Raw genomic sequence first — 22272 nt, forward strand, 5'->3', positions numbered from 1 at the left:
CATCAGTGATGAGAGAGAACCATTGATTGGCTGCCTCCTGCATGCCCCCTTACTGGGGATGGAGCCCACAACCCAGGCATGTGCCCTTGACTGGAATTAAACCCAGGATTCCTCAGTTCCCAGGGTGATTCTCTATCCACTGAGCCAAACCAGCCAGGGCAGGGATACTATTTTTAAAACCAGTTTTGAGCACAATCTTGCCATATTCTGGTTTCTAAAGGTGTGGACTAGGACCTGATTTTCTCCCGGGCATGGGTTTTCCTGCTGGGTAAATGTGGCATTGCATTATTAAAATGGGGCCTCCACAGGGAGATAGCACAGTTGCTGGATGCCTCACTGACATGACTGCGCACACTTTCGGAGTTACTATTCCCCTCCCTCAATCTCGCATTATCAAATGGCAATGAATTAAAACATATCAGCTTATTAATTGCACTCCCTCCAACATATTTCTGTACCATCCCTTTCTTGCTTTATTTTCCTCAACATTTATGTACAATAATCTAAAGTACTGTCTTTTGATTGAATGTTTAATATAATTTTGTTTTACTTGTGTTCATTTCTTCTGCAAGACAGGAAAGTAGAGATTTTGTTTTATTCACTCCTGGATCACCAGGCCTAGAACATGTTTGACCTTAATAAATATGTGTTGAGTAAAATCTTACCTAATAATAGACAAACATGCAAATTGACCATCCCTTTGCTTCACCCACCAGCCAATTGAATGAGTATGCAAATTAACCCAACAAAGATGGTGGTTAATTTGCATATGTAGGTGCCCAGCAGTGATTGGAGCCTGCAATTGGAGCTGAGGGGCCCCCTGCCCAGGCCTAACACCTTGGCCACAGGCATTAGGCCTGGGCAGGGGCGGAGCCGGCGATGGCAGAAGGGAGGGAGGGAGCCCGTGATGGTGGGTAGCAGGGGCGGAGCCGGCGATTCTGAGAGCTGGGGGTCCCCTGCTCAGGCCTAATGACTCAGCCACAGGTGTTAGGCCTGGGCAGGGGCCGAGCCGGCAATTGGTGTGAACTACATAGGAAACACCTTTTCTGACTGCTCATACAGCTCCCTGTATGCCACTGGTAATATTCTTAGTAACTTGGATAGTAAGAATCCAATAAGGTGGTCTAGGGTTTTTCACCACACTCCTGGTGAAAAAAACGAAGGTCCGCTGTTGGAGGGCTAAGAAATGTCATATCCTGCCCTAGCTGGTTTGGCTCAGTGGATAATGCCTCAGCCTGCCCACCACAGGGTCTGGGTTCAATTCTGACCAAGGGCATGTGCCTAGGTTGCAGGCTCCTCCCTGGCCGGGGCCCAGGTCAGGGCTCATGCAGGAGGCAACCAATCAAAGTGTTCCTCTCACTTTGATGTTTCTCTCTGTCTTTCTCTTTCTCTTCCACATTCTCTAAAAATCAATGGAAACATATCCTCATGTGAGGATAAAAAAAAAAGAAATGTCATATCCTATGAAAGACACATCTTGAAAATGCCTAAAGAAAGTTGTCATTTTTTCATGGTGAAGGGACTGGAGTCCGTGTTGATGAAAACACCTTGGTGGCTGCCGTGACTGGCAGTGGCTGCAGCAGCGGGGTGATGGGGCTGGTGCCTTCCCCTGATCAGCCCGGTCGCCTCCCACAAAGGGAGGCCAGACTGTGGCTTAGGCCCCCTCCCCAAGGGAAGCAGGGAGTGGGCTGAGCCATCAGTAGAACATCCCCTGAGGGCTCCCAGTATGTGAGAGGGGACAGACTGAGCTGAGGCGCCCCCCCCCCCCCACCCCGGTGTACAAATTTTTGTGAACCGGACCTCTAGTTATATATAAACAAATTCTCCAAATATCTACCATTCAATGAAGTTGAAGGAATTAAGACACATCAAAAAACAAATTCAGACATTGTGGAATCATTAGGTTTTAACTGTGCAGCTGAAATATGGTACTTTCAGATCCTGATACAATTTTGTTCTTGCTTTGCCATAGATTAGCTGTTGGCACTGACTGAGCCAGGCATTTAATCCCTCTGGGCCACAGTCTACTCATTTCTGAAAATGATAGGGTTGAATCTTGATCAGTTATGAGATGTATCCCAAGATGTTTATAATTACTGATAGGGCAGGTTCCAGCCCATCTAAATAAAAATGTCATGCTCACTAGTGTTGCAGTAGCCTGCCTCGAGTGTGATAGAAACAGATGGAATTATTTTTATTGCTGGAAGTTGCATGGAAAAATGAGTTACACCTATGATCACCGTCTATCATGTACATTTCAGTGGAAAAATCAAATTGAGAGCTACCCTATACTACTTTCAGTTATCTTTTCCTCTGTTCCCCCAGAAAATTTGAAACAGTCAGACTGGACAATTTGAGCAAATGTGGGCTATTTTCCCTTCAATATGTAGTTTATTATTTTATTAGGTGGTCCTATTTTCTTCACCTTTAATGGTGCTTTGCCTCACTGTGGAGAATTGACCTTAATTTTCTGTTCTATCATCATCACAATGATCATTTATTGAGTGCCATCGTGAGTCAGTCACTCTACAAACACTATTTCATTTAATCTTTAATGTGCCTGCAATGTGCACATAAGTCTTCCTATTTTAGAGTTGTGGCTCGCTGTCTCAGAATTTGTTAGTAGAGGAGCTGAGATATAAGGTGAAGTCTGTCTGGGCCCAAAGCTTGTGCTTTTCCCAATGGGTTATGCTGATTTTTACGTTGAGGAAGATATAAATTTCTTCTTTTGCATCAGGTCCTAGGGAGGGTTCTACCAGGTCTATAGTAAGATGAGTAGTTGTAGATTTCTTTAATAGTTATTCTACTTGGGGCATTATTTTCCATAATAAATATTATCAGGTATTTATTTTTAAGTCAGTTATTTATTTACTTATATGTTTCACATTTTATAAGATTCCTAAAGTACTATGATTTTTAACGATAGTTGAAGAGTCTGAAACCTTTCTAGGAGTATACTAGCAGAGTCATTGGGTTGGACTCACCATCTCACAAAAAATAGCCTACCAAAGACAGGGAAAGCATGTGTCTGTGATGGTGTTGGAAGCTAACCTGCATGAGGAAGTGGGGCGTGGAATTGTTTTTCTGAAGGTTGGAGTCTTTTGCCCTATTGACTCTGTTGTTTGGGCAATCCTTTTATATCTCTGGTTGTCTGTTCTCGCATTTGGAGTTTTCACAAAATTTAGAGTTTATCTAGTTATTACCCAAGGCCATATTCAACTCAAGATTCTATAATTTCATAAATTACTATCAGTTTTAGATATATATATCTGTAAGCACATGACATTCTTTACTTTATACTTTTGAATGTAAATGATTGAAATTGTTAAATGGAAAACAGATTTATATTGAGAGACTTGCATAATTTACTTTCTCTGGGAGTTCTTTTCAGAAAAATGTAGGTTAAATGAGTACCCTATTTTTAAATTATATATCTTACATTATAAAACCAATAAAAATTAATTTTCTCTAAAGAAATGACCATTTACACTTACAAAAGGACCAGAAATATATTAATTTCCTTTGAAATAAGAATTATCTAAATATAATAATACCTCATTTAATCTACAGAATAAGCTTGACTTGACTGATTAGTTAATGGAGCAAATACTCACTTATGCCTCCCATTATCAGGCATGTTTCTAGGCACTAGCAGTGCTGTGCTGACCAACACACGTCAAGACTCTTGATTGATTTTACATTCAAATGACTTAGTGTGTGCGTGTGAAGAGGGGAACTCAAGTTAAGTCTAAAACTTATGCTGCTTCCCTCATGATTCCACTAAGACCTGAATCCCGTTGACCAGTGTGGACCAGGTACTCACCTGATGACTCCTAACTTTTTTAATACACAAAATAGATTTGATAACTCCTACCACAAAGGCTTGCTGTGAAATTCTACATCACAAGGGGATGCCATGGAGTTTCACTGTCCTGCCAGCCTTGTAAAGAGGCCACGCCTAAAACCCTAGGGTTGCCTGAAGTAATTCACATCATTAGCTACCTTGTATTGCTCATTTTACTGAAGAAGTTGTATATTTGTACTCCTGGGAAATATAATCTATACCCATTGTGACACTAACATTACCATTCAAGTCATGAATTAAGTCGTTGAATGTCTTTCAAGCTGGAGATTATAAGTCTTTCCCAGAATCAAAATCGACTTCTTTTTAATAGAATTCAGCATCAAAATTAAGGTCTGATTGGCCTGTTTTTCAGATTGGAAAGATCTTCAGATAGGCAACCATAATCACAGATTTTAAATGCTCATTCAAGTTTCTTTGTTAGCTTAAGGGCTCCAGAGAATACAAACTTGCCGCATTTAACTCTCCATCCCTAGACCAGTTGGAAAGAAACTACTTTGTATCCTAGCCGAAGGAGATGGCATTTATATTGTACTCATGCAGCAGGTGATTTAATTGGTATTTTCCAGTTTTGAAATGCTCACATTTATCTGCTTGTCTTGTTACCCATCTGTTCAAGAGGAAATTATACATGATGACAGACTACAAATTACTTTGCCTGAGTAATAAATAACCAGAGGGAGGGTGAAACTTTAACCTTAATTTAAAAGAAACACAAGAAAATTCAGGAAGAAGAATACACATAAGCCTAAGGCCTTACATTAATACATACCAAAGACTCTGTTTTACTATATTAATAATACATTATAGAAACAGCATTTATTAGTTATAGTAAATAGAAAAAGAATTGATCATTTATGGGCACCATCCAAATGGGTGAATTTGACTGGCCTTAGCAGATCAATGGATATTATCTATATCGTTTTAAACACAAATTTATTGCATATTCTATATAGCATAGTTTTTTTAAATTGAGCTATGATTCTACTTGAGGAGTAATATAGTACTGTGGCTAAGAGAGATCTAGATTTGAGGTCAGACACGTATAGATCAACACTACTAGGCACTATCATTCACTACCTGTGTAACCCCGGCTGCATCATTTACTAGCTGTGTAGCCTATGATCCCAAGTCTCTGTAAAATGAGAGTACAATATTTTTCTTCTTACAGGGATTTGATGATGGTTAAATGAATTAACATGCAGAGGTCTCATAGCTGTTTGAAACAATGATTGATTAAATGGTAGCTATTATTATTACAATGAAGTCTTGGTTCAGTTTAATGTCTGTGTTTAAGTTGTGTTTTTTTCCTAGGTTTAAATCTTTAAAGCCTTACATATGTCTGCCCCCCGCCCCCCACCCGCCTCCTTTGCCTCTATGGTGTGTTTGTTTTTAATTCCCCATCCTCACAGCGGGACTAATAATACTTAACCTCACCAGGTTCTAGAGGCAGTAAAACGAGTTGATGCTGATCAAGTTCTTAGTACACAATACTGACTATCAACATTCAGGGTAGGGCAAAAGTAGGTTTACAGTTGTTTGTATGGAAAATAATGCAATAATGAATAAACAATAATTAGATATACTACACTCTGTGTTTCATGTACTCACAACTGTAAACCTACTTTTGCCCTACCCTGTATATTAGTGGTTACTACTACTACTACTCCTCATTCTTATTCTTTGCAAGAATAAGTAAGTTTTATCTGAGAGACTAAGTACATGGAGATGGCTGTTGTTTTCATCATGCTCTTTTAGCCACACTATGTTAAGGTTTCTGTTTTTAGTGAATGCCAATTTTTGTCAACAACCTCCAGTAGGAGAGAACTGCTAGGATGAATGGGCATAAAGAGGGAAAATTTCTTTTTCATTTTTATGTTGAGACAGGGAAAGGTCCTATAGAGACTTAATATCAGCCAGTTGATTTGTTTTCTCTCCTTTAAGCTCTTTTTTTTTCTTTTTGGTTATTCTTGCTCCTCTGCCATGGGTAGGTGTCATGTGGAAGGAACACTGTTTTCTGGATTCTGGGGTCTTTTTGACCTGTGTCTGGGTTTTTCCTTCAATCACTCTGGCTTTAATGAAATTGATTTCCCTGTAATTTATTTTTTTCTACACTTTGGGTTCAGTAAAGAAAACAGATAGATATGGCTTCTATTCCCAAATAAAATCATTATGAAGCCACTTTCAAGCCTGAGAACTGGAGTTTGGAAGCTTTAGAGTTTAAAGTATATATATATTTTTAAATATATTTTATTGATTTTTTTACAGAGAGGAAGGAAGAGGGATAGAGAGATAGAAACATCAATGAGAAACATCGATCAGCTGCCTCCTGCACACCCCCTACTGGGGATGTGCCCACAACCAAGGTACATGCCCTTGACCGGAATTGAACCTGGGACCCTTCAGTCCGCAGGCCGACACTCTATCCACTGAGCCAAACCAGCCAGGGCAGTTTAAAGTATATTTTATCTATAATAGATATGGGTTATAGGGAAAGGGGATACTTTCTGAGACATTTAATATGCTTTTCTTTCTTTCTTTTTTTTTTTTTTACCTTTAGATATACTAGTATTTATACTCATTTGCCAGGGGTTATATGTTAGGGGCTGGGAGAGAGTGTGGTATTAATTAGAAGACCAAAACTGTTAAATGAAGGAAGAAGGGAGGAAAGGAAGAAAGGAAGAAAGGAAGGAAGGAAGGAAGGAAGGAAGGAAGGAATGAAGGAAGGAAGGAAAGAAGGGAGGGAGGAAAGGAGGGAGGGAGGGAGGGAGACTGGAAGGCCTCTATCCTGTGCTTGGGACTCTACACCAGAGGATGTCAAGTGTGATTCCAAGGGAAAGCTTACCCCAGATACCTAGAGACCTAGGTTCTTCTCCAGTTAGTGAGTAACTGTAACGATTAACAAGCTAGAAGTCCACTGCTTTCAATAAAACATGACAAGTGAACCTGGCTGAGGCAGTCCTCAGGTGTAGTTACCAGAGAACATAGATAAGAGCCATGAAACTATATGAAATCACTGGGAGCCAGGCGATGATCAGGTGTCCTGAGAGGGGCGGATCTGCTTCAGCCTTTCTGCACTTGGGCCAGTGCGTCTGGTTGCAGAGCTGGGGGGCAGGAGGGGGGGGGGTGGGGTGGGAGGGTGGGGGTGGGGGGATGGGTAGGTGGGTGGGGGGAGAGGTGGAGCAAGCTTATGAAAATAACACACCTTTGGGACTTTATACCCCTCTACAAAGTGAAAGGAATCCAAATATTCAGACTTCAAATGAATTGATGTCTTTTAAAACATCTACACAGATATTACCTTCCTTTTAAATTTCTATATAAACTGCCTCTGGTTTAAGGGAAAAAGTAAGATGGTACCTAAAGAATAGACTAATTTCCAAAAATAGTGGTACGACTCTCACGTGAGCTCAATCTCATCTTAGTCAGCAGAGGCTGCAGTTTGCTCCACACGAACCTTCTTCCTCCTGTAATGTTTCAGAGACAGAGGGCCCAAGGGGAGCCTTGGTCACTGGAGGTGTTTTGTGAATGAGACAGGACAAAGGGGTTGATGCAGCAGGTGACTGAAGATGTTCATTATTCTTTTGGGGCAACTGAAAATTAGAATTGGGAAGACTGGGAAAACGAGCCTCTTGATGCTGAACCTTAAGTGATAATCAAATAATCTTTGGCTTCTGTAACTCTATGACATCTCAGCCTGAGACTTCAAGTTTCTGTTTTTTCTCCCTTTTCTATTCTCTAATTTAAGAGAACGCTTATATATTTTTTCCTCATTCAAAAGCATCGAACAGATTACTTTATGCTGTTTGTGGCAGGTGCAAGTTGACAACACATTCTTGCCTACCCCTTCCCAATTTATTTTCCAGAGCTGAAGTGATTTCTGAAATGTCATAACTGCCCCCTCCCTCCACTGCTTAACACCTGTCAGTGACTTCTTATCTCATTTGAAATAAAATCTTCACTTTCTCTCTTGCCTTAGGAGGCCCTTCGCGATGTGGTTTGGCTTCTTGTTCCTAGTGCTCCTATGACAGGCTTTAGGTTTGTTCCTCGGTTGTCTGAGCTCTTGCCTCCCTCGTGATATTTGTTCTCACCCGTTCCTCTGCTTGAGGAACGATTACCCCCAAGCTGGGGGTGTTCCTGCCTCTTCCTCCAGCTTCAGATCTCTGCTCAGATGTTACCGTCTCTGATTTACCTTCCTGACCAGCTGTCTAAAGCAACCCCTTTCAATACTTCATCCTCCTCTCTCTACTATAGAACCTATCTGGCTATAATTTTTATAGTAATATAATTATGTCATATTATATATAATATAAATGCTACCTATGTGATACATTCATATATATCATTCATTACCATGCATATGTAAGATGTGAAATATATATATAATACACATACATGTAATATGATGTATAATAGAATATGATATATAATATATATTATGATAAATATATATTTTTTATTTTTAAATTCTCACATTTTTTTTTCATACCTCACTAAAATATAAGTTGTATTAAGAAGTAACCCTGTCTGTGACATTGTGCTTCACATCTAAGATAATTCCTGATGGAAAATGTGTGAAGTGGATAACCTTCAGCTTTTACATTGTACTTGTAAAATGCTACTATTCTGGGAAAACAGCACAAGATGGCCTGTCAGACAACCATTTATAAGGGATGTGGTAAACTGTTTGAGAAGAGTATTGTTTGCCTGGGAAAAAGGAGGATGAAGTGCAGCGAATATGTATAATTTTAATGATAACTAACTACTGGCCAGGCACTGTAGTAAACACTTTACATATACTATTTGCTCACTTAACTGTGTTAACTCAAGGAATAAAATAAGCTCTTCAGATGGCAATCCTAGCTGCTAAACAAAAGCAGCGTTTCCTTGGATGGAGTATAAGGTGTAGATCATGATCATTTTAGACAACTACAGCTACGTAAGAGACAGCATGAACATCTTCTCTTTCAAATAGAAAAAGAAGAATGCTAGAGACTGTAAATGTGAATGGAACCAGTATATTGCAATGAGCAGATTTGTTTTGGAAGGTTATCAAGACATAGCTTTTGTTCTGTCCTTTCAACTTTTTAATTTTTCCCTCTCTTTTTTTTTTCTTAAGAACACACACACAACACCATTCTAGCCTCAGGTGTACACCCAGTGAACAGACATGATATAACTTACTAAGTGATCATCTCAACACCCATCCGACACCACACAGCTGTTAGAACACGATGGGCCATACTCCCTGTGCTGCACTCACATCCCCAGAACCATTCCAGCTCTTGCCCTGTTTCCTTTCAAGCTGCTGCCCCAGTACTGGAGCTCAGAGGGAGAGGGAGTGAGTCTGAGTAAGTCCATCTGTGGCCCTTTTAAGAGACACTGCCTAGGACTCCAGAAGCCTGATCTCACTCAAAATCCCTGCTGATTTTTACAGCCAGAAGTTATGGGGACTTCTCTTCCCAACACTGGAACCCTGGGCCTGGAAGCCTGGTAGGGGCCAGGACACTTTGCTCCTCACGGGGGACCACTGCAGTTGATTTTTATCCATCACATGTGGGTGTGGGACTCCTGTTCTGTGCCTCTGACCCTCCTACCAATCTCAATGTATCTTCTCTTTAAATCCTTAGTTGTAGGACTTTCATTCAGCTAGATTTCAGGCGGTTCTGCATGATGGTTGTTCTCTAGTTTAGTTGTAATTCTGATGTGGTTGTGTGAGGATTTGAGTACTGCATTTACCTATACCACCATCTTACCCAGAAGTTCTTCAACTTTTTAATTTTCTTTTTAATAGGTCAGTTTGGCTCATCGGTGGCTTCATACTTCCTCTTCATGAGATGGATGTATGGAGTAAATATGGTTCTCTTCATTCTGACATTTAGCCTCATCATGTTGCCAGAGGTAAGACTCTGACTTCCAGTTTACATAACACACTGCAACGGGATCCCCATGTGATCACCTCTTAGAAAAGCTCCTTTTTCTATAAGAGTAGAATGCTTATGTATGGTAAGCATCCAAAGAGGTCTGGTTAATCCACCCTTAGAATCATAGTATTTGTGGCAAAATTAATCTTCAAAATGGTGCCCATGGGCCATTGGGCCAAACATCCTAATCCTTGCTCTAAAGCAGTGGTTCTCAACCTTCTGGCCCTTTAAATACAGTTCCTCATGTTGTGACCCAACGATAAAATTATTTTCATTGCTACTTCATAACTGCCAAAGGGGTCGTGACCCACAGGTTGAGAACCGCTGCTCTAAAGGGTGTGTGAGCCTCCTGAAGTCATTCATATAAAATGTCATGTGTATGTTTACATGTACATTTTTTGTGGGAAAAGGTCCATGGCTTCGTCACATTCCCAAGGTGGTCCTTGGGCCCAAAAGGAAGAAAGAGGGAGGCTTTGTTGCCAAGTTTGCTTGGAAAGAAATGCTTCTTAATGCAACTCAAGGCATCCAGCTTTTCCATACTAAAGAAACACAAAGTGAGCAAATTTTTTCCAAAGTAAGGTAACCCAGACACACACACACACCCACCCACCCACCCACACACACACACACACACACACACACGCATGCACGCACACATGGGGGTGGGGTCCCTTTGGACCAAGGTCGGAGAGGAGAATAAAACAGATTGAAGAAGAAGGAAAAGCCCCGAGCTGGTGTGGGGAGAATTAGCTAAGGCCAAGAAGCAAGAGTGAGGTTGGGGTCTTTCACCCACGTGAAGTTAAATAACTCAAAGATCTCTTTGGATGTTTACCATACATAAATTGCGTTGGGCTTTATTTAATCTGCAAAGGGTCTTTTTAGGTACCAATATTTCAAAACCAATTTGTTCAGTACAGCATTGAAAACAGCCAAAACTTGGTGTTGAAAGTTTTTATCCCCATGGTTTCAAATCAGGGCCCATTTCTGTATCCAGCCTCAATTAGCATAATCATACTCATAGTGCCTTACATTCATTGAGTTCTTTGCTTTTTATAAGTGTAAAACACTTTCATTTCTTATACTTAATGAGCCTCACAACAAATTTATGAGTTTAAAAGAATTTTTAAGCTATAAAAGAATTTTTGTTCCCCCATTTAAAAAATGTGAAAATTGAGTCCATAATGCTTATTGGATTTAGCTAGCATCCCAGAGTGATTTTTTTTTTTCAGATTTTGCACCCTAATCTATTAGTCGTATAGTCCTTCAGGTAATTCTGGGGGTTCTATAGCTATTTGGCTTGTAGAAGACAGTGGACATAGATCAGAATTCCTGTATAGTTCATCTCCAAGGAGAAAACTTTCAAGGAATGAAGCAGAATGTGTTTGTATTTTTCTATTTCAAATTAACCCCAGCTTTATTTTTGCTCATCTCTCTAAGGAAACTTGAAACTTTAACAGAGCCTACTATGATACACCTTAGTGTCAGACTTAGGTTATATATATCCATGAAGAGTGATCAGCAGAATTTACTGTTTCTCCCACCCCATGCTGCCTCCATGTGGAGGAAATGAAAGATTGTAGCTAACTTGTTCCAACTATATGAAATTGCAGAATCCCTAATAGTATGCAGTGGAGGGAGCGAATATGTGTTCGATTGGGTGTAGTCCTAGAACTTGGAAGCATATCGGCTCTGGATGCTTTTTATTAAAAAACTGATTTTAGAGAGACAGAAAGGGAGAGGGAGAGAGAAAGAAAATTGTCAAAGAGAAAGAGAAACATCTATCAGCTGCCTCCTGCATGCCACCTACTGGGGATCAAGCCCACAACCCTGACTGGGAATCAACTGGCAACTTCTTGGTGCATAGGATGGTGCTCAACCAGCTGAGCCACACTGGCCAGGGCAAGCTTGGGATGCTTTTGTACAGGTTGTGTTAGATGCTGAGGGGCATCCTGTTTTTTGGGGGGTAATGATTACCGACTCCAGCGAAGGAACAAAAGAGGATGGGTATCCTTCATGCCACTTTACAGAACCACAGAGGCCAGGGCTGGTCACCTCCTGGTAACAAGGCTCCATTTCTCAGATGCCTCCATCCAGCAGCCCCACTCAGTATCCCTCTGATGCATATGCCCTTTTGCCCGAAGTTCCTGTGTCCCTGGGCAAACCCTAATCTCTTCGATCCTCTGTGGCCCCAACTTTGGGGTGAGATAGAACAGGTGGAACTCACCCTCTGTTCTGATTAGTGCCAGGAAGTCAGAGGATCTGCAGGGTTGCCATGGAAACAGAGCAGCTTGTGTGGAAAAAGGGAGTAGGGGCTGATTTCCAGCCCTTACCCAGTCACCCAGATTTCCATCCATATTCAAACTCTACCCCCAGCCCAAGGGAAGGGGAGCTTTCATCTCAAAGAAGCAGCAGCATCTGCTTGGCAAGCCCTGTGGTACCCTGGGGCAAGAGGGGTGCTTTTCCCAGTTCTCACCAAAGCTCCTGATAGGATACTACTCTTGCTCCCTGACTGGCTGTGTCTGCCTCTAGCAACCTGTTCTACTCTGATAGCACAGATCAGGGCAGTAATCCTGAATTAGTGTCAGGAAGGTTCATAATCAGTCTTCCCTCTTGTCACCCTCAAATTCTGAGTGCTGCTTGTGAGAACCCTCTTCCCTGGCATGAGGTAGAGATTCTTCTCCCACCCCACCTGCATGAAGATGTGGGTAGTCTGGTTTTCTAGAACATTACAGTCCTCAAATGAGACTGTCCTTTCCAGACCTCTCCAAATGAGACCAGTTTGAAGGGGGTGGTGGGTAGCCTTCTGGGCTCTGTGGTTGGCCCAACTGTTGGTGGTCCACTAAACTCAAAGCACAGGGCCCTTAGCACTCTCATTGTTGGGAATTCTGAATTTAATAGGAGATTCCCAGAAGAGGGGACCCCACATGGAGATTCATAGTCCTCATGAAAAGGCTCAGAATTGCTTTTAAACAAAACGGTTTGTGATCACATGTGCGGTTCAGACTTTGTTTCCAGTTGTTAACTGCTTTCTTTGCTTCTCCATGTAGTACCTCTGGGGTTTGCCCTATGGCAGTTTACCTAGAAAGACAGTTCCCAGAGCTGAAGAGGCCTCAGCAGCGAACTTTGGTGTGTTGTACGACTTCAACGTAAGTGTCTCCACACAGCTGTGCTGGTAGATGAAGTTTTCCTTGTTCTGAAACTCTATAGCCTCCTCCGGTGGGGCTGGGTGAAAGTCTTAAACATTCCCCCTGTTGAGAGAGAGAGAGAGAGAGAGAGAGAGAGAGAGAGAGAGAGAGAGAGAGAGAGAAGGGAGGGAGGGAAGGAGGGAGGGAGGGGAAAAAGGAGGGAGGGAGGGAGAGAGGGAGGGAGGGAGGGAGGGAAGGAAGGAGGCAGGGAAGGAGGGAGGGAGGGAGGAAGGAAGGAAGGAAGGAAGGAAGGAAGAGTAAATAGGGTTTGGGAAGATGATAATATGATTAAATGGAAACAGATCCTAAATGAAGGTGAGCTCAGAGTTCAAAGACTGCAAACAATGTTCTTACCTCTGTCTTTGGAGAACAACAAAGGAAGAGTTTGCAAAAGTGCTTTTTGAGTTCTTAGGAAATTAGAGCTTTTACATTACATATTAACCTCTTGACTTCCTAAACAAGTCTATTTAGTATTACTATTCAGTCAATACCAAATAAAGCTAAATATTAAATACCAAGCAATGCTAAATTCTAACTACTAAATAATACCCAAATGAGGATTACTCCATTGTAGCACTAAAATGAGTATTCCTCTTTGAGGTCCCCTGCATGGGGTTTATTGCTATGGCAGAGACTCATCCCTGCCCATTGAAAAATCATTTTATAGTGTGATTCAAGTCTGTGACACATGTCCTTCTTAAAATGGTGACCAGGTTGGAGATGTTTGAAAGTATAGAGGACAGAAAAGTAGCAAGGTGGAGATTGGCAAACTGAAGATTTAAGGAATTCTTGAAAAATAGCAAATGAGAATAAATTTTTATGTAGACTGGGAAAGGAAGTAAGGAGCGAAAAACAATAAGCAGCCTTCACGTTCGTAGTGTTACAATAAATGTCTATTTCATAGATGTTTTGAATTTGATCCTTAAGCTCCTAAATTGTGAGCTTCCTAAAGAGGCTACACATATGCTGCATCTTCTTTGACTTCCTTATATTCTCAACCAATGGAGGATTTCATGAATCCTGTTGACTGGCAATCTGAGTAACAGGGAGGGGGCAGGCATTTGTAGAGCCTTGAGATAAGAACCATAGATATTAATGTATGTGAGCTGTACCAGAAAATGTAAACCTTACAAAAGTTCCTAGTCTGTGAACAAACAGGCAAAATATAGAATAAAGCCCTCACTCTGTAGCATTTGGAATCTAAAATCACCCCTGTCAGTTGGCATTTTTGTTTCAATTCAGTATTTATTTATGGAATATAATATATACTGGTTTTACAAAGATGACTGGGACATGACTCTCTTGATCTCCAGGTACTCATGAGAACTTAAGAGAAATACATAGGCAACCAGTATACAATATGTTATGTGCTAAGTTAGCAAAATGAAGAAAAAAATAGTGGGGAGCCCTGAGGAAGCAGTTAATATTTTGCTTGGAAAGGTTTGCTTAGAGTAGATGGCCTCTAAGTTAGCTTTTATTTCTTCACTTTTATGTTCCCTTTCTATTGCTTCTTATTTCCTCCATCCCTCTTCCTCCCCAACCTCCTTTCATACTTAAATTTCAAAAAAATTATTACTATGCCCCCTGACATAATTTTGATTTCTCTTTCTCATACTCTGACTAGCAAGATAATAAACTTCAAGCCCGGTTAATAAGAATAGGAACTAGTAATATCATTGACATTTCAGATGTTTGGTCATATCAGAGAAAGGAAGAACTGAAAATATGAACAAAAGTCTTTTTGATTTTTAAACATATTTCTGAAGTTTAAGCACATACACATTTATCAAATAACTGAAATTGAAAGTTTTGGGGAAAATGTCCATGTCATGTTTGAGAGATATTAAGCAGTTGGAAAAGATGAAGAGGAAGGTGGCTTAGGCGATATTCATTTTCCTTTATAACTCTAAGCCTGCCTGGAAATGATTCTGAGGCAATGAGGGAATGTCAAAAGGTCAAGAAAAAATAAAGCTGATATTATTCACTTATAGACTTTCTTAAAATTTATGCACACTGTAACCATTCAATCATTTGACATGTACCACAAAATAAAGAGATTTCTAGAGACAGACGTGTCCTTTGAGATCTTCCATCCTATGTCCCACATAATAAAGTTAGGGAAACTGAGTCACAGAAGCACATTCAGGATCTTATGGTTAATGAGTGGCTCCTAATCTAGTGCTCTTTTTATGCCCTGTACCTATCACTAATTTTCCTGCAGTGGTTTCCAACAGCCTTCTCACCGTGTTCCTGGAACACAGACTGACTTCATTTAGTGCTATATCTTCCTCACAAAGGGAGAAGGAGGTGAAGCAGTTGGATCCCATTTTCACCTTTTATAGTAAGAGTGCATTTCCCAAATTAGCTTCTCAAACTAAATGACAGGTTTGATATTTACTCTTGCCTGAGTTCTCTACTTGATCACCAGAACAATTACCTCATAAAGGAGCCTGCTCTGTATTATGAGATGATGTAAGCGGACAGCCCAGGATTCCATCTATTATGACACTATGGAGGAGACCTTTGACCAAATGTCCTTGAGATCCCTGAAAACTCAGAATTCTGCACTTCCAGGGATGCCAGGGGGAAAGACATGTCTCAGGCCCAGGAAAGAGATGACTGTTGCCTGAACAGTCTAATTGGGCCATGGATTGGTTTGTTGCATCTTAGAAGATTAATGTGCCAGCTTAGCTAAACAATGCCATAGAGATGCAGGAAAAGACAAGCGGGAGCCCTAACTGGTTTGGCTCAATGGATAGTGTGTCGGCCTGCGGACTCAAGGGTCCCAGGTTCGATTCTGGTCAAGGGCATGTACCTTGGTGGGCTCATCCCCAGTGGGGAGTGTGCAAGAGGCAGCTGATCGATGTTTCTCTCTCATCGATGTTTCTAACTCCCTCTCCCTCTCCCTTCCTCTCTGTAAAAAATCAATAATATATATAAAAAACCCCCGAAACAAATTGTTTAAAAAAAAAGAGAGAAGCAGGAAATATTTATAGAACACAGTTAATAGATGCAGGCATGACCTCTTGTGGTAGAGGAAGCTATAAAATGGGAAGGTCAGAAAACCCTTTAGGATGGAGGTGGGGGAGGTTGTAGGGAGCTGCTTCTCTGTTGAACTTCATGCTGGAAGCTGGAAACTTCCCCTTAAACTCTCTTCCCTGACAGAATAACTCCTTGGACGCTCAGAGGTCTGTGACTTATAAGCATGTATCACAACTCATCCAAATTCCCTTTAATTGACAGTAGACAAGTACCGTTAGATATATGCTAAGTAAGTCAGACTTACGGCTTCTCAAAGCACCATAATTTTAATCCTTTTATTGAGTACCCGGTGATTGATCTTACTGATCAGGGGGAAATACATTTTATTAAAGTAGTAAGAAATTGGGAGATTATCTAATTGGTATGCTATGAATCAAATTGGCAGAAATGGCTTTATTTGAAGCTGTAGAATCAGGAGAAGGAGTTTAAGTCAGTAAGAAGAAGATGCATGTGTTGGCAAGATACTTGGAGACACAAGGATGATACAGGAATGATAAAGAGGAAGAGACTGTATAGTTTAGATATGGAGAGAGAGCGAGGAACTGAGGTGGAGTTTGGAACAGCTTGAGCTGACATCAGACTGTGAGATCATATGGGTAAAGATCTGAGCTGTGATAAGGGGAATGCACTTAGCTTTCCAGCTTGAGGGCATCTTGTACATTGCATATGAATAAATGGTACATCACCTTTTCCTTCCCTGCTCTGCTGGTCTTCATAGATGCGGGAGGTGAGGGAAGCTCTGTTGTGCAGGAGGGGAAAATTAACAACTACTATGTGTTAATCAGACCCAGACATTACATTTTATAACAACCCTTCAAGATGAAGCTCAATAATCATTGTATAGTTGAGGGGATTAGGACTCAGAGAAGTTACTTTGCCAAAGACAGCACTTCTAATTAGAGGAGACACTGAAATTCAAGCTAAAAATGTGGCTGACTTTCATGTCAAATTCAAAGCCTATTCCTCTGCGCTGCCCACTTTCGCCACATCTCCTCCTTAGGTCTGTCCTCGAGGGAGACTGTCACAGACTTTCTGAATGTTAACAAATAGCAGTTTAGTTCCTTATTGTATCAGCGTCAATAGCTCTTTTAAGTAATGATCTTCAAAGTGAGAGCATCTCCTCCCAGACATATCTCAGTTGTCTTAAGCTCTTTCTTCCCTTATTGTACTGACCACATTTAGGAGAGATATTTTTTATGATTCATATATGGAATAACACACCTTTGCCTTTAGGAATATTGAAGCAGTTCAAATGCATCTTTATTTTCAGGGGGTCCTTTGAAAGGATAAATCATTTCAGGTTTCCTGAGAAAGAGACGCCAAAAACAATATTAGTTGCAGGAGAAATGGGGCAGGGGGACGGCTATAGGTGAGAAAGGGGAAAATGAGCCTGATGGGGTTGGGGTGAGGGGAGAGTCTTCAGATGGCAAAGCAGGTCTGGCAACCGGGGAAGGAGAGAGGGAAGGAAGATTGGGTAGGAAGAATCTCAGCCTGTAGCGCCATTCTGAAAAAAGTCTTGGCTGGGCTAATGGTTAGTCTCCTAGCAAGAAATGACCATTGGAGGACTTCCATGTCACTGAAGAATAACCTGGCTCTAGTATTCCTCACCATGCTCGGTCATTGGCTGGAGACATCCTGGTGTGTGTGTGTGTGTGTGTGTGTGTGTGTGTGTTCGTGTGTGTTCCCCGGATGAACACATCAGGATCTTTCTGGGTCAATCCAAAGTGGTGGCAGCTGGAGACTGTCTTCTGAAGGGGATCTGAGCAGCACACCCACAGGGCTGCTACAGGGTCTCTTGGCTCTGAAAATGTGACTAGATCAGAACTGTTGCTGTTGTTGTTGGTATTTAGTTTCAACAAGCTTTAAACACACTAACATAACCTCCCTGCCACAGCCATTGTTTCAACCTAGCCAAGTGCTGACTCAGCGGAGACTGAACCCCATAGATCATAAATTATCCATTGGTGAGGGCAAAAGAATGACCCCAAGCCAGACTGCTAGGCCTCTTGGGAACAAATATGGGCTTGTAGATTCCCAAGTGCACTCTGAGATATACTCATCCCTGGCCTGGAGGTCATAGATTGGAAGGGGTGAGGACTCTCTAATCTGTACCCATAGTAAGACTCTTTTGAAGACTTCACTGAGCAGAGAGGGGCCCTGCTCAGGCACATGGACTGGGATTGGAAGGATCTAAGGGCTGTCCATCTTGGCTCCTGTATTTGCTTTACTTCCTCAGTGTCCAGTGCAGGTCCCTCTGGTTCAAAGGCTCATGAGGTTGGATTAAAAAGAGAGGTGTCTTATTTTCTGTTCTAGGTCCTAGGTTCTTTCTCTTGTTTCATAGCTTTCTTAACCTGCTGCTCCTGGACTTCTGTATGACATGTCTATAATGTGATGGGAGAGATTGCTGGGCTTTATTTTAGCATTCTTGGTTTCCTTCTGGTCTCTTCAACTTGAAGAACGAATTCCTTTGGGGTCTCTAGTCAGGGGCAAATGGCAGTGGAGAGATAGAAGGTTATCAAACCATGTGAGCTGTCTACAATCTAGGCCATGATAATTTTTTTTCCTTCGAGCAATTAAAAATAATTTAAGTGGGTGGTGGGTGGATAGTGGCATTATCAGACTTAGATTTTGAAAAACTCAACAGATTGGATGAAGAAAAAATAAATGTGAGACTAAAGGACAATCTATCATTATGATCAAGTGAGGGACTAAGATTGTTTGGAAGAGCTCAATTTACCTGGTAGGAATTTGCTGACATCTAAATACTGCCTGTCCACCTTATAGATTAAACACTGAGCCATTGAGTTAGATTAGAACTTTGTAAACTATTAAATTATATTGCATAATACAAATAACACCGAAATCATGAGTCAAGTACATCTACTGTAACTAATATTTAAATTTATAAACATTTGAAAGCAATTCAGTAAAATCTTTATCCTAAGTTCTAGCATCATATATCTCTAATAGACATTATTTACTTATACACTGTACTTGAAATTAATTATGTTTGCTAATCTTAAATATTTGAAATAAAATGTGGGCTACTAATATGGGATTGAAAATTTCCGAATTCATTCATTTTTTTCTAAGTAGTCACAATATTTTCTCTACTTCTAAAAATATTTTTATATTTTTTCAGAAAACTCATTCTTAAATAAATAATACTAAGGTAGTTCCCAGTATGGCCTGTGTCCCAGTGACCACATCTATTGCTTTTCATATATGAATTCACAATGCTTCATTTTGCATGACTTCAAAGAATTAATGGGGAGATTTACAAGTCCAGAAATCAAAGAACAACAAACACCCATAATATAATGCTTTTAATGTCTACCTTGTGAAATAAAAGACCAGTTTTCCTATGTGGGAAGAAATCATACATAGCAGCTCATTTTATAGCACTGAGATGTCTCTCATTTTGTAAGAGTTTTAGGCAATTAGACAGTAGAAAAAATTAAAGCATTTTGCCAGCTTTAGTGTCTCTCAGACATTTTTTTTGGTGTTTTGATTTATTATATTCTAACATGAGATTGTTATTCTCAGTCATGCTACTGTCTTGAATGATTTACTCTGTTTTATTAAAATGGGTAGTAGAGAGCAGAAAATTAGAAAAGAGTGGTTTAGATGAAAATTTAAAGGAACTTAATCTAACTGAGGATTGCTAATGACCACCAGAAGCAATTTCTTTTTTTCATTCAGTCATTCCGCAAGCATAAGTTGAATGTCAGATGCTGGGAATAAAAAGATAACTAACATATAATCCCTGCCCACAGGGACCTTATGGTCTAATTGGATGTGCTATCCAATGTGACAGCCCCAAACTAACAGATATATATCAAAGTGCATGGAGGCACATGGAGGAAGGATTCAGTGTTGAAGTTTAGTGGAGTCCTGAGAGGATCCAGTAAATTAACTCTATTTCCCATGCAAAAATGGCTTATATGAGGAGAGGCAGGAAGAGGGAGCCCTGATTGTGAGAGCAAGGCATCCACAAGCCAGCAGGGGAAAGGTGTCAGCAGCAGTGCCACCTGTCTGGGAGGGAGGAAGAGGTTTGAGGGCATCAACACATATGCCCTCTCGAAAAGCCACATGCATTTGTTTCATAACTCTGGGTCTGGGTTGTGGCAAAAGGAAAGTACGCTCAGAGGTGAGCAGAGCATTAGGTGGAAGCTTGCTGAGTCTGATTGGAGAGAAGGAGTGGCCCTGGGCTAGATATCAGCATGTAGCCCCTAAGGCTAGGCTGGCTGCTGTTCTTGTGAAGTTAGTTAACCTTGGTTTGGGGTGTTGTTAGCCTTTCACGTCTTGCTTCTCTCCTGTGTCCCACTCTATCAGATATTGTGACATCATCTCTGTTTCATCCATGCTTGAAACTTTTCACACTAAGGTATAAATTGACTGTTAACAACTCAGAGAAATAGAACTGCACCCCAACTTTCAAATATTTAAGATAGTTGGGGTACTCTCTCATGTCTTGGCACACATGGAAGTTACATCTTCCTTTCTTATCAGTTTTGACTTCATGATTTTTTTTCTTTTTCAAAATAATGGTCTGATAATAGCGAAAACTTACACAGAATTGCTAAGGATATTGAAACTCATTTACCATCCTGGGGATAGAATGTTTCTTTCACTCTATTTGTAGTCATGAGAAACACCACAGGGGTGGAGTTCTAATATAATTTCAGGTGATAAGTACTTATGAAGAAAATATTTTTTGTGCAGAACTCTTTTGAGGGCCTCTATAATCCAGTCTCTACTTCACCTATGTATAGTGTTTGGCAAATAAAAGTTACTTAGATAAATAATTACATGGGTTGTTTCCTAGCAACTACATCATCAAAGCATTCTCTTTCTTATCAAAGGGTGTCAGCGGCTATAGACTAGACCAGCTGCAGCATTGAAACAGAAATTGGAGTCTTAATAGACAATGCAGATGCATGGAGCCCAGAGTTGGACAGGACTTCTCTGTGCTCATTTGAAACTTGGCTCATACTATGGTTTCTCTGCCACAGATTTTGGGGTGGGAGAGAGCGCCCACACAGAAAGCCATGCATGCTGACATGGAAACCGAGTCAAACCTTGGCTGGGCTAGGAGTCACTGCTATTTTAGTCACTTCCAGATGTCTGCTGTTGGAGTTTTAAGGAAAGGAGAAAAATGTGAGGAGCGTGGTGGGTCGGCTGGGTGGAAGGGGAGGGTGTTCCTCTCGTAAGCTTTTCAACTCCTGTTTAAAGCCACCCCTCAAGATGGATTGGATAAAGCTTTTAAAAATTATGCTCATCAACATTACCTCTTTCATTTATACTTGACTGCATATGAAGTAACAGGCAAACTGAAGAAGCCTTTGTCAAATTATCAGGATTCCAAAAAGCGCAGGGCCCTTGCAACTTTGGATGTGATCTAACATTTATGAAGTGCCAGTCACTGAACATATGTTGATGGTGCATACACCAGATGAGCCAGCTGCCCCAGTGGCTATTGTGCTAACCTAACAAGCTCACCAGCTGCTTGCTGGATAGCTCCTTTCTCCTTTCATGTTATTTTGGAGGCATCATTATGAATTAGAAAAAGATGTAAAGGTTGTAATGTTTATGAACAGAGAGATGAGGTCCTCTGAAATCTTTTCAAAAGGAGCACTGGGGCCTTTTCCAAGAGATCCTGGCACCTCCAGGGACCAATCCTGGGATATAGGTCACAAGTTCCTGCTGAGTTGGTAGGGTTTCCTTGTATTTTTGTTTAACTGGGAATGGATGGCACTGGCATGATACAAGGCCTGGAAGACAAAGAAAGCACAGGAGAAGGAGTATAGCACAGTGGTGAGGTATATAGGATTTGTATTAGACAGACCCAGTTCAAGTTCACACTCTGTCACCTACTAGCTATGGGAACTTGGACAAGTTACTGAGATGGGCAGGGAGGTGTGTATGTGTGTGTGTGTGTGTTGTTATAAATAACACTCCTCCCTATCCAACCAGGTTGTGTGCTAACCAGAGATAAGCTAAAGGTGGAGGTCAACATGCCGCCTTTATTCTTGTTAAAGCAGATATTAAAGAACGTGGTATCTTTTTATGGGCAAGTGGGCGTCCCAGTCTAGGCCAGGCCAGGCCTCCCTCTACAGGGGCAGAGCACAGCCTGTGCTCTCGCAGGAGGAGGAGGAGCAGTGGCCCACATCATGCCCATTTGCTCCTGCATGCCCTTCTCTCAGATGGTTTCTCCTCCCTGGGGCTAGCATGAGGCAATGGAGAGGGGCTGGAAGCA

The 22272-nt window shown here is 41.1% G+C and overlaps 1 protein-coding gene across 1 annotated transcript in view; it reads left to right on the top strand.

Annotated features, from left to right (window-relative positions):
• Positions 1 to 22272, top strand: part of TMC1 (transmembrane channel like 1) — a 314024-nt gene that overhangs the window by 249506 nt on the left and 42246 nt on the right. Inside the window, exons 16-17 of the mRNA XM_081103893.1 lie at positions 9657 to 9763; positions 12834 to 12932. Coding sequence (XP_080960019.1) covers positions 9657 to 9763; positions 12834 to 12932 — 206 coding nt within the window. The remainder of the gene's footprint in view (positions 1 to 9656; positions 9764 to 12833; positions 12933 to 22272) is intronic.

Source organism: Myotis nattereri (genome assembly GCF_964212035.1).
Source record: "Myotis nattereri genome assembly, chromosome: 12".
Lineage (NCBI taxonomy): Eukaryota > Metazoa > Chordata > Mammalia > Chiroptera > Vespertilionidae > Myotis > Myotis nattereri.